This window comes from Terrapene carolina, unplaced genomic scaffold (genome assembly GCF_002925995.2).
Source record: "Terrapene carolina triunguis isolate 2854851 unplaced genomic scaffold, T_m_triunguis-2.0 Scaffold67, whole genome shotgun sequence".
Lineage (NCBI taxonomy): Eukaryota > Metazoa > Chordata > Testudines > Emydidae > Terrapene > Terrapene triunguis.
The window spans coordinates 15,896,671-15,910,415 of NW_020664418.1; the positions used below are offsets into that span (position 1 = coordinate 15,896,671).

Consider the following 13,745-nt stretch of genomic DNA (forward strand, 5'->3'; position numbering starts at 1 on the left):
GACTACATTTATTTCAGAAGCATTTTGGCTGTAGAGCAGTGTTATCTCAGTCAAGTGACATTTTAAATTATTCCTTTTTTGAACATGATGTACTTTGTATATGTGTTTCCATTAGCTTCAGTGGACTCTGCTGCACACTATCAAATGGTAGCTCTTGCTGGTAACAGCTACCAGAACAACATTCAGAGGACAGCACAGTAGCTTAATGTTGAAAGAGTTTAGCCATTGTCATTTTAAGGGCTAGGAAGGGGAGAAAGAAGTTCAGCAAAATATGTCAAATCATTCTGACATATTTTGTCAAAGGGGAGAGGGATAGCTCAGTGGTTTGAGTATTGGTCTGCTAAACCCAGGGTTGTGAGTTCAATCCCTGAGGGGGCCACTTAGGGATCTGTGGCAAAAATCAGTACATGGTCCTGCTGGTGAAGGCAGGGGGCTGGACTCAATGACCTTTCAGGGTCCCTTCCAGTTCTATGAGATAGGTATATCTCCTTTTATATATATATATTTTAGTTCTGTACCAGTGAAGAAAGGGATAGACTTTTTTCTATCTTTATAGAGTTCAAACACTGATTTTTAAACTTCAGATTTGCTATGAATTTAGCTCTTAATATTGCAAAGTGCCTTTGGTATTAAAATAAGAAAGTGATAGATATTTGAATTCCTTTACTTTTTCCAGCCCGCAAACAACACAATTTTCTATGGTTTGAAGGTGCAGAGTTCCCTTCTCACAACTGCAGGTGATTTCAGAGGATGTTACATGGAGTGCTCACAAATCGAATATCCTGTGACTGTCTAAAACCAATCCGTGACTGTCTGGAAACCAATCTGTAGTTTATGAACTATTAACTGAATGACTCTTGCCCACTTCGCAGGCTATATCAGAAAACTATATGTCATGTCATGAGGCTGTGTGTAAACCATTTATATTAGGTGTTAATGTTCTAAATTATTAATGGCTAATGTTAATGGCTAGTGTATGCCTAATGTGAGCTCGATTTCTATACTGGTGCCTTTGGGATATGCAAGCGTAAGTTTGTATACAGCTATGACTATATCATTTTAATATTTTTAACTTGAGCAGTGCTTTTTAAATATGAAGCTCCCTGGTTTCTGCCAATTTCTTACATCTAACGTTCAGATTCTGATTTGGAGGAGGAAAAAAGCTGATCAGTTTCAGCATCTCTGGACAAGAGGGAGTAAATAAAATCAGTAATCGAACATTAAAACCTTGTAATAACCCAAAGATGTGAAATATGCTACTCTCCATCATTTTTTCCACAATTTTTTTTAGCAGAAAATGTTTGAACTAAAGGGCACTGATCCATAAAACTGTCCATTTTGTGATAGAATTTCAAAGCAAGTGTGTCCTGTCCGTCTCTCAGAGAGGTAGTAAAAACCAGCTAAACCTTAAAAACCACATTCACACTTACTCTTTTGTTTGAATTATTTGCTCAGAGATTTTATGGAATAGAAATGTATTAACTAAGAAAACATTTTGTTTGGACTCAGAACAGCATCTTTTTTCCCCTCTTTTACATAATGGATACATGAAAGCAGGGAGATCACCAGAATGAGAGATTCTAGCACTTCCCTTCTTTCTCTTAAATATTTCAGAAGACTCATTTCTTGAATGTAACTTTTATAATAAGAATATATGATGAGGTTGTTGGGGGTTGGGCTAGCAAAGCTGTTTCAAAGAATTCAACAAAGAAGGAAAAGTCATTTTCCCCAGTGCTATAAAAACCAAAGGCTTAACATTTGAATAGATCAGAATCTGGCAAAGCTAATATCTGTTAGATCATATAGAGAAAGGTTTTGGGACTATCTTCAAGGGAAAAAGCTTTGTCTCTAAACATCATTAGTCAATCTATGAAATATCAGAACTCTGTTACCATGAATGTGCTGGATGAAACTGTTCTAGTGCTAGACTGCAGCCCCATCTGGTGTTTGAACAGGGGTGCTTCTTATGCAGCTCTCCTATATCATCGCTTGAATAATAAGGCACCTTGCCATACTGTACTTGAGAAAATTGACATATATACAAATGCCCGATTTTATTAATAGCTTCTATTGTATGCCATACTGTGATGAAAGCCAATTGTGTTTTTGGTGAATTACAGAGTAGCAATCCTGTTGATAACATTCCAACCACTAAATCAGCTTGAGAGCTGTATTTACTGGGTAGGTTTCTTTACACAGTTTGCATTTATTTCTGTGATCAAAAATGTATATTGATCATTCAAATGGTCTAAGAAAATAGAAAGAGTTACCTCTTGTTTCTTGTATTTTTACATTAAAAATGATTCTCTGAAGTTACATTGGGATGAATTTGGCCCGGCGGCTTTAAATTGGTGAGACATCAATTCATGGAAGACTCAAATCCTACATATTCTGAAGGCTCACATTTAGTGGGTTCATATTTGGTTTTTGACATGGGGCTAGTTATTTCAGGAACTGATCAAACTCATTCTCAAATAGTTTTCCAGTAAGCTGAGGGAAATTTCTACTTGTATTGCAGATTTGGTAGGAAGAATATAAGTGAAACAAACCAGTGACTAAAAGAAGCATTGCCTTGCATCGTGCATATGATTTAAGATAGTTTTATTGTCTCTGTTCTAAGTTGACTAAAGATAATGCCATGAAGAAACTGAAGCGTGTGACTTTCTGCATAGAATGGACCAATGTCTTTTATCTGAAGGTCAATAGCACTGAATTAGTAGGGATTTAACACTATATTCCTAATCATTGTCACTTTTCAGGGACGTGCTGGCCGCCACTTCCGGCAGCTCCCATTGGCCGGGAATGGCGAACCGTGGCCACTGGGAGATACAGGCGGCCATGCCTGCGGACGGTCAATGTAAACATTGTCTTGCAGCGCACCAGTTCTATATCTAGGGCCCTACCAAATTCATGCTTTATTTTGGTCAATTTCACGGTCACAGAATTTTTAAAATAGTAAATTTCATGATTTCAGCTATTTAAATCTGAAATTTCATTGTGTTGTAATTATAGGTGTCCCGACCCAAAAAGGAGTTGTGGGAGGGGGTCGCAAGGTTATCGTAGGGGGGATTGTGGTACTGCTACCTTTACTTCTACACTGCTGCTGGCAGGGGCACTGCCTTTAGAGCTGGGCAGCTGCAGAGCGGTGGCTGCTGGGCAGGAGCCCAGCTCTGAAGGCAGAGCCGCCACCAGCAGCAGCACAGAAGTAAGGATGGCATGGTATGGTATTGCCACCTTTACTTCTGCGCTACTGCTGTCAGGGTGTGGCCTTCAGAACTGGGCACCTGGCCAACAGCCACCACTTTCTGGCCACCCAGCTCTGAAGGCAGTGCAGAAGTAAGGGTGGCAATAACGCAATCCCCCTAAAATAACCTTGTGACTGCCCTGCAACTCCTTTTTGGGTCAGGACCCCCAATATGAGAAACGCTGGTCTCCTCTTGAAATCTGTATAGTATAGGGTAAAAGCACACAAAAGACCAGATTTCACAGTCTGTGATGCATTTTTCATGGCTGTGAATTTGGTAGGGCCCTATCTATATGTAATTGTTTTGCATTTCAGTTATTTGGTTTTGTTGAAGTCAATAAAGAGCTATAAGTTGTCAGATAGAGACTACTTGATTCTTTTAAATCATTGCTAAGAGTGTTTACTCCTGGAGGAATTCTGTGCTACACAAATAAAAATTCTGCGCACAATATTTTAAAATTCTGTATATTTTATTTGTGAAAATAATACAATCTAATCACGCCAGTTTCAATTATTTGGGTAATTTATTTCAAAATACCTCTCAGAAAAAATGTCTGTAACAGTACTGACAACAAAAAAGATTCCCCCAGGAGCAGAACGTTAAAGGAACCTGTATGACAACCCAGTTCCTGTTTCTCTGTTATGTTTTTGTTGGGCACCTAAGTCTGGGTGTGTCACATGCCAGCTGGGCACATCTTGGGGGAAAACTCTGTCACTCCGGTCTTTTGTTGATTCTTGGGGTTTTGTCTTGCCCCCATAGGATTACCATATAGAGGCTCCCAAATAGAGGACAATGCCAGGGGGATGGGGAGTTGGAAGGGGGTCCAGTTGGGGAGTGCTGGAGGGGGTCTGTGTGTACTGGGAGAGAGTATTTGGGGGGTACTGGAGGGGGCTGCGTGGGGCACCCCCTAGCCCAGACACCTGTACCCTCTCTTCCCCAAAGCCCAGCCACGGGGCCAGACACCTCCACACAAATCCCAGAGCACAGCCACGGGGCACCCCCCATCCCAGACACCTGCATTCTCTCCTCCCAGAGCCTGGGGATCCATAGGGAGAAACAGCCTGATGCTGGTTAGACCGGGCTTGTATGGAGTTTCCTGTGGTGATTTCAGTGTTGGGTGGTGCAGGGCTGACACTGCACAGGACCTCCATCTCTGCCGGGCTGGGCGGTCTGCTCACTGTTAGGCCACGGCCCACATGCCACCTCCTTCAGGGTATGCCGGAAACCACAGTTGCCGGGAACCCTCCAGTTCCTCCTCTCCTCCCTCCAACAGTGTCCTCTATTTACGAGCTGGGGAGCCGGGCTCTGCCAGGACCAGTAGCCCCTAGTGGCAGCCAGCAGCTGTGCAGCACCAATTCTGCGGGAAGAAATGAAATTCTGCGCAGAACATTAATTGTCCATAAATTCTGCATTGCACAGCGGCACATTATTCCCCCAGGAGTAAGTGTTGTAAAAAGAGAAACAGTCAGAATATGAGTATAAACACAATCATTCACTTGTCACTGAATGTTGTTGTTTTTCCCCATCCTTATCTTTTGTTTTCTTTCATTTTTTAGAAAGATCACTATTTGAAACCATAGCCAGAATAAATGAGCAGAGTGAAAACGAATGGATGAAGTTCTTACCATGCACTGAACAGTGGAACATCAGGTGCAAAGCTCTGGGAAAATGTCTGCTTGCAACACCTTCACTGAACACGTCTGGAAACCTGGTGAATGTAAAAACTGCTTCAAACCCAAAAGCTTGCACCAACTGCCCCCAGCCTCTGAAAAGACTTCCCTCTCGCATGGTAATCTGAAAACCAATGCCAACCACAGCAACAACCACCGTGGTAGAAGTACAGGAAATTTCCGACCCCCTGTAGCAAAGAAACCCACTATAGCTGTGAAACCCACCATGATGGTGGTAGATGGGCAGAGTGTCAGTGGTGAGATCAGCACACCCGATCATTGTGAGAACAAGCCAGTAATTATAGGGTGGAACCGAAACAAAACTGTCTTAAACAAAAAGCCACTGAACAATAATAATGAAGATGAAATTGAAGGTTATAGCCATGTTCATAGGCCTTATGGCAACAATGATAGTGCAGGTAAGATACCAAATAACAATAATAATGGACTGACAGAAGTGTTGAAGGAAATTGCAGGTTTGGATACCACACCTCAGCTAACAGGAAATGAAATGAACTCAAGGGACACGTTTTTGGGAAGAATAAATAATTGCTATAAAAGATCATTAGAAAGACAGATCCCTCCAAGCTGCATGATGGGTGGAATGAAGGATTCACATAGTAAGCATGTTATTCTGAGTGGAAGCACTGAAGTAATAAGTAATGAAGGTGGGCGTTTCTGTTACCCAGAATTCTCCAGTGGAGATGAGAGTGAGGATGATATGTTTTTTGGCAGCATGCAGGAAGAGCATGAGAGTTGGGATGAAAGTGATGAAGAGCTGCTAGCAATGGAAATTCGCATGCGGGGCCAACCTCGCTTTGCTAACTTTAGAGCTAACACCCTGTCTCCTGTCCGGTTTTGTGTTGACAAAAAATGGAACACTGTGCCTTTAAGGAACAAGTCTCTACAGAGGATCTGTGCTGTAGACTATGATGATAGCTATGATGAAATTTTAAATGGTTATGGAGAAGAAACTGTGATGCTTTATGGGCAAGAAAGCATGCAGAGTATGGTATCATCTGATTCCACATCTCCTGATTCTTCTTTGACTGAAGAGTCTCGCTCTGGAACAATCAGTAGCTCATCTCAAAAACTCTGCAATGGAGGGTTATCTCCCAGTACCCCTAAGGAGATCAAGTTGATTGAACCAGATTATGAGAGTCTTTATGATAAGCAGCAAGTGAAAGACATGCCAAAAACTTCCAGAAACACTGCAAACATTCTAGAGACTCACAAGGCAGTTCTTGCACTTAGATTGGAAGAGAAGGATGGCAAGATTGCGGTACAAAGTGATAATCAAGAAAGCAAAAGTGCTACAGATGTTACTGGTCAAGCAGTGACTATAAACTTGGTACCAATGGAAGATCAAGCCAAACCTTACAGAGTGGTAAATATGGAACAACCAGTGTGCAAGCCTTATACTATAGTAGATGTGTCAGCGGCCATGACCAATGAGTGTATGGATGGTCAGACTGAAAGCTCAGAAACCAAAAGTACGCCATCTAACCCAAATTCACCAGGAACTCCAGGTGCACCGATTATATCTAATACTGCATCATCTGGGCGAGTAAATGCCAATCTACAAAAATCCAGTGCAGTTAGATACCAAGAAGTATGGACCTCTAGTACTAGCCCACGACAGAAGATACCTAAGGTGGAATTAATTGCTAATAGCTCAGGACCTTCAGTCCCTCCAAGGAAAAGCAGCCACAAATCTGCTCCTACTTCACCTACAGCCACAAATATTTCTTCAAAAACCATCCCAGTGAAGTCACCCAATTTGTCTGAGATAAAATTTAATAGTTACAACAATGCTGGCATGCCACCTTTCCCAATTATCATTCATGATGAACCTACATATGCTAGGAGTTCAAAGAATGCTATCAAAGTTCCTATTGTAATCAATCCAAATGCGTATGATAATTTAGCCATCTATAAAAGTTTTCTAGGCACCAGTGGAGAGCTATCCATCAAAGATAAAACTACAAGTGTAATAAGCCACACATATGAAGAAATAGAAACAGAAAGCAAAATCTCTGAAAATATACCCAGCAAACCCACTGAATTTACCCAACCCAAGGGGGTAACTAATAGCACAGAGTGTAAACTGGGTTCTGTGGCTCAGAAAGTTCAAGAGTACAATAGCTGTCTCAGCAAAGGTCAGACGTCACCACAAAGAAGTCATAGTTTTGACCATAGCTCCCCAACAAGAGTTCAGAAGACAAGTCAAGAGCCTGCAGCCAAAATGGAAGGAGCACAGGAGACTTCTGGTGGCAGCAGCAATAGGGAAAATGCAAACACAGTGCTTTCTCAGATTGTGGCTTCTATCCAGCCCCCACAGTCTCCTCCAGAAACACCTCACTCAGGACCCAAATCTTGCAGTGTGGAAGAATTATATTCCCTACCACCTGATGCAGATACCACTAAAAGCAGCCTGGTACGACCCAAATCTCTCTTTACTGCACAACCTATCAATGATACTGAAGTATCCAGTGCTACAGAAAGCACTACCACTAAAATGCAGAAGGATACACTTCCAAAGCCACTTACCACCCATTCGTCGAAGCCAGTAACAGGCACCCATAATACCACAAGTCCCAAAATAGAGCAAGCACCTCCATTTCCCCCTCCACGTTCCACTTCTTCACCCTATCATGCAAGTAATCTGTTGCAAAGACATTTCAGCAACTGGAGCAAACCAACCAGTCCCATTAGATCAACAGAGGCAGAGTCAATACTGCATTCAGAAGGTAGACGAGCTGCTGATGCAAAACCCAAGCGCTGGATATCATTTAAGAGCTTCTTCCGCCGCAGAAAGACTGATGATGAGGAAGACAAAGAGAAGGAAAGAGAAAAAGGGAAACTAGTGGGTCTTGATGGAACTGTTATACATATGCTGCCCCCTCCTCCAGTTCAACGCCACCATTGGTTCAGTGAATCAAAAACAGACTCCAGTGAGAAGCCATCCATTGTTTTCATGTATAGATGTGAACCAGCACAGGCTGAACCAAACACCGCCCAGAACAAGGCTGGAGTGGAGTTTCCAAATGCAGATACAGTGGCAAAGGACAAAGCAGAAATGGAAGAGATGTTGGCAGAGGATTCTGAACAGAAAATTAAGAGTCATTCTTCACCATCTCAGATTCCCAAGAAGATCCTCAGGTAAACTGCTGCTAACAGCATATGTCTTTTTAACTCAGTCATTCAGTGTTGTAGAATATACTGTACATTTTGCAGAAATGGGAAGTAATTTAAGGGCTTTATATTGAACTTTATATGTGCATGTGTAATGTTTTTACAGTCTTAACATTTTACTGGATAGTCGTTTTCATTAGCACCTTTCTTCATATGAACAGCATCCAGTATTTTGAACTGTCTTCGATAGATTGATCTTGTTCTACTGAATCAAACACACATGGCCCTGAATTTTTAGATTAACATGGTATTTCTATGCTATAGAAGACTAAAGAACTCTGGTGTAGAAGTGGATGGTAAACATTTAATGGAGAAGTAGAAAGTGTACTGACTATCTATCTGTCTGTCATGTGCCCCTCCAGAGGAAAGAAACACGTCTCCAGCTGTAGCACCCCATATTGATAGTCCATGTCATTGCACAAGTTTTATTAGCTTGTATTTTATTATGCTGATGGGAGGGAGCTGTCCCGTCAGCATAGTAAATCCACCTCTGCAAGAGACAGTAGCTATGTCAGTGGGAAAAGTCCTCCTGCCGACATAGCGCTGTCCACACCAGTGCTTAGGTCGCTGTAACTTACAGTGCTCAAGGTAAGTGGTACTGTAGACCAAGCCTTAGTGAAAGCAGGCTACCAGTATACTAACTCAAAAGATATTTTAAAACTTTTGTACCTATTTATTCTTTTAGTTGTACCCTGCCAGATAGAAAATTATAAAATCATAGACTTGTTCCTTTCAATGCAATGTCTGACCCTCACCAAAAACAAGGTCAGGTCCTAAAGTTCCCTCACCCTATTTGTTCTCCGTATTCTTGTCTATACAAGAAAAATGCACTGATTTTACTTTAAATGGTTTTTAAACTGATTTAAAATTATGGAAATCTATGTGTGGACACTCTTATTTCAGTTTATCTTAAACTGTTTGCTAATCAATTTAACCTAAAGTGAAATCAGCCTGTTTTAAACTGCCCATAGGAGTGTCAAACTCACCCTTTTGCATGAGTTTAAAATCACACCTTTATTAAAACTGGTGCAATGAGGATTTATTTATTGTCTGTTTTTCTGATATTTTTTCATAGTTGGAAAGCTCAAGTTTTTGTTACAATGTTTCTGATTAAAGTTAGGGGTATAAAGTGGGTGTTATGATACTAGGAAGTATCACCACACTTGTATGCAGTATAGCACCCGGCTGAAAACAAAGCGTCTTCAACTACCCTAGGGATGGTGCTGTTGCTTTGTTTTACCACACCTGCCTAGAGTATGTTTGTACTGTTACTGTTTGCAATAGTTAGTCTTTCTCTTTCCTGTTTTCCACCCCCTTTTAGAGAATTTTTCTTTATTTTTTCCCCACCAAGCTGTGGTGATAGTGTGAAATCATAGCTCAGAATTCTCCAAGGGTAATTATATTTTATTTGCTATTAATTCTATTTTATAAAAAGTACTAACTCCATTGTGATCTTTCTGAGAATATTTAAAAAAAGAAAAGAATGAAACATGGGGAGTTTTATGGGCAGAATAAGATTTGGTAGCTTTTTGTGGCATTTGGCTTTCTGTAATTTATTTTTATTGCCTTTGATGCATTTTGGTGTCTTAAGGTAATTGTTTTTACTTGATTTTGATTGTGTTAAGGAGGGGGAAAGGAAAGAGAGAGAGAGAGAGTCCTTTTCAATACCAAAAATTAAGCCAATACGGTTCAAGGATTTTGATTTGTCTATTTTTACAGTATTTGTGAACCAGGCCTGGCTGCTTGCAGTTTTGCACCAATAGGAAGTATATTTGATTTACCAAGTGATGCTACACTTGCTTTGTATTAACTCATCAGATGTTAGCTAAAGGTTAATGCTAATTCAGGCTAAAATGTGTGGAATGGAAAAGAAGTTCAAAATTTTCAGTTAACGACTGCAGCAGGCTTAGAGAAAAATTGAAGACATGAAGATAAAGATCAATGAACATGACACTTTTCTAACTGAGAATGCCAACAACTGTAAAGCTCACTGAGAGATCAAATTGATGACCTGAAAAATAAGATAGGATTAAGAAATGTCAGATTGGTGGGGGGTCCTGAAGGCATATCAACAGGAGAAACTGAACTTTTTTTTTTATCCCATAGTGGATTATGAAGGTGGTAGAGACTGATAACTTTAAATTCCTTTAGCACTGTGTTGTGGTTATGATATTGCTGGAAAGGTCAGCTCATCACCCAGAACAGCACTTGCAGAATATTCATCTCTTGAAATGAGGAATAAACGTTTGAAACTGAATGCATTTGAGTCTGTAATGGGGCCCTCAAGTGTTTTATCCATGTGATGGTCTTGTTTTTCTTTGGCATGCATAGTAGTTAGAAAGATGCTGGCAAATATGAAATTGGCATCTCAGTAGAGGGTTTTTCTGAAAACCAAAATTAAATTTTCCCCCCCTAAGGATAGAAAAGTCTTTCCAGTAAAGGTTTCAAATTGAGACAGGATATAACCTTTCCTACTGTGGTTTTTTTATACATATATTTTATTTTTCTTTAAAAAAAAATCATACTAACTAAGTTTTACCAAATATTTGTAAATAAAATTTATTGTGTTTGGTGGTACAGCAGTTAATCCTGCTCACCCGTGGAAATTTGAGTGATTCTCTTGCAGGAAATTGCATTTAAGGCTTTGTGTTATGTCTGTGCAGAATGGAAGATGACTAGAGATAGTTTCAAGGGGAGAGAGAAAATATGGAATCTAGAGCAAAGATCATCTTTATTCCAGAGGATTGTGGGATACCTTCTCCACCATTCCTCACACTCACTCCTTCCTCAAAAGCCCTCTATCACAGCAACCCTCTCTGAGGATATGTACATTGCAGCTGGGAGCTAGCATCCCAGCCCAGGTAAACAGACTCAGGCTAGTGGGGCTCGAGCTAGCACTAAAAATAGCTGTGTGGACATTGAGACTATAGGCTTGAGCTCAAGTAGCTAGTCTGAGTTTCTGATGCAGCTGCAAGGCCCACACAGCTATTTTGAGCGTGTTAGCTTAAGCCCTGCTAGTGCGAGTCTCTGTGCCCGGGCTGGGAGGCTCACTCCCAGATGCAGCATAGATATACCCTCTGCTTCGGAGAAGGGCTAGCTTCTCTGTAGAGCAGTCAATACTGCTTCTTGGATTGGCCTCAAGGAGGAACACTAGAGATCAATGTGAGTAGTTCTCAGCCCTTGCTGTCTGGATTATGTTGTGAACCCCTGTGCTGCCTCTTGGTATGATTTACAAAGCTTTTTGTTTTTACTGATGTAGAGTATTTTAGTAGAAGGATTAAGTCTCGTTGTCCTCAGTTTAGGTTAGGCTATATGGCTGAATGTCACAGCTGATGTGAATTTTACAGCGGGGAGAGGTGCCACAAGTACTCCTGTTCTTTTTGCGGATACAGACTAACACGGCTGCTACTCTGAAATTTTTCTTTTGTTATTTATCACAGCTCATTCAATGAACTTCTTCCTAGAGGAGTTGATTACAACAAGATCAGTCTTGGTAAAGATATTTTCCAGAGTACTAAGGTCCAAAACCTTTAGCCTTGTGTGGTTTTGAGGGAAGAATATAGAGATGTCAGTCACTGGCTTAGAAATGAGGCCCTACTGGTACGCACATCAGTTATATCCAACGTATGGGAAAGGTCCAAATAATTATCAATTATCACTAGACACTGATACTTTTTCTGATCCATTCTCCACAACTACACAAGGTAGCCCCATCACTGGATGTCAACCTGTTGCTAAATGTCCCCATAAGATATTCTTCTGAACTTATAAAGGAGTTATTCCCTCTCTAACAATTGGTTTTTTTAATAGCAATTATGTCAGCCTGATGGGCATTGGAATGAAGAGTTCTGTCCACAGAACCCCAGTACTCTATTTTCATGTTGAGATAGTGGTTCTCAGGACAAAGCAATCTTTCATCCCTAAAGTCTCAAAGTAGACAGTACTGCAAGCTTTCTGTCCCAAGCCACTGTGTCCAACGGGAAAGCTGTGGAACAGCTTTGATGTCTGCACAATAATAAAAATATATCTACACAAAACTGAAGTATTCAGAAGATAGAGTTCATAATTTTGTCTTGTCGCCTAGCTGTAAGGAACAAAAAGACTTCAAAGCCTCTGATATCTAGGTGGATCAGATTATGAATATCTGAGGCATACAAGATAAAGAACTCATCATCTTCTGCACTCATGCAGCATTGTCTCTTGGATTGAGACATATTTCTTAAGAAGAAACCTACAAGGCTCCCCAACTTCCATACTGGAAGTTATGTCATCTCTTCATCGGTAAGGTCATAAGCTGTGCCAGTGATTGACAGGTCTGAGTTCCATCAAGATGCAAACAGGCCTCAAGCCCATTATAGGATCTATGGATCTTACTGCTTGAAGAAATGAAATATTTATATATGTCCATATAAATGTTTGTAATGCTTTCTGAATTTAACAGTAATGTCTGACACTCCACTGTAAAGTTATACAATACATCAGGAATCCAGTTATAAATTCTGGAGATTTTAATATTAGGTTCCATAACTGTGAGAGATTACAGATGTCAAGACTTTTAGAAATGCCTTGCTATCCTTAGGATTTTATAATGATATCATGTTCACACATTGCACAGAGAGTTTGCCTTTGAGAACTGCCCACATGGATTCCTGTTCTTGGGATTAACTCGCCCTTGGAATGTGAGCTTGAAATCTTTTGGAAAACTGTCTACTGGGATAAGTGTCTTTACAAACTCTCCTACCCCTTATGCAGGGTTCCAACAGTGTAAATAGGCCCCAGCCACCCTTCAATTCTTTCCTGAAGTGTAGAAGATGCAACAAACTCTGAAAACACTCAGTGTCCTCAGTGCTCCCCTTGTCTTTTTGGTCCATTCTCTTCGGTCTGTGGATACTATTTTTATGTATATAATTAGTCAGTATTTTGTGTTTAAAAAAAATAAAACAGTTTTTCAGCGCCCATGCCAGCTCTCTTGGGGGCCAAACACCAAAGGAAGCCTGATATTGCCCGCTATAACAGCAGACTGTCTTGATCTAGGAGGGGAGCACCTGCCATCAGTTCATTGTAATTGCCTTTTATCTCTTGGGAAAAGAAAATGTCTTAGCAGGTTTTTAAAGGCAAAATACAATCAGTTGCAAGGACAATCCCCTAAGGACTCAATCCTGCATTAACGTTTCTGTAAATGGGGCAAAGCCCTAGCTAATCACTTTTTCACCAGAGACAATACCAAATATTTCTGGATCTCCAAAGGCAGGCAGGACCAACACTGCTAGATGCCATTCTCCTGGATTGGGGCCAGGAGTTACTCATTCTCTCAAATCCTGTTGATCGCGAATACCATCTGGAAAATTGTACAAGAAGGAATCAGAGTACTGTTGAAAGTCCCAACTTGGGGCCATCTAGAATTGATATAAAAGCTGCAAATCCATCTTCCCAATTTACTTGCTCTCTTGTCTCAGGATTGGGATGAGGTTCTCTACCTGAATTCATATTCTTTCAGGCTGACAGCTTATCTTCTGGACTGCTAGAAAACTAAATCAAGAATGTTCTGCCAGAGTCCAAAAGATCCTCCTGGAAAGCAGGAAGTCCTCAGCTACGCAAACCTATTTAGTGAAGTGGGAGAGATTCTACATTTAGG

The 13,745-nt window shown here is 40.7% G+C and overlaps 1 protein-coding gene across 1 annotated transcript in view; it reads left to right on the forward strand.

Annotated features, from left to right (window-relative positions):
• Positions 1–4,901: 4,901 nt before the first annotated feature.
• PEAK1 (pseudopodium enriched atypical kinase 1) overlaps positions 4,902–13,745 on the forward strand; it is a 65,058-nt gene continuing 56,214 nt past the window's right edge. Inside the window, exon 1 of the mRNA XM_024205398.2 lies at positions 4,902–8,077. Within this exon, the coding sequence (XP_024061166.2) occupies positions 4,914–8,077 (3,164 nt within the window). The 5' untranslated portion in view covers positions 4,902–4,913. The remainder of the gene's footprint in view (positions 8,078–13,745) is intronic.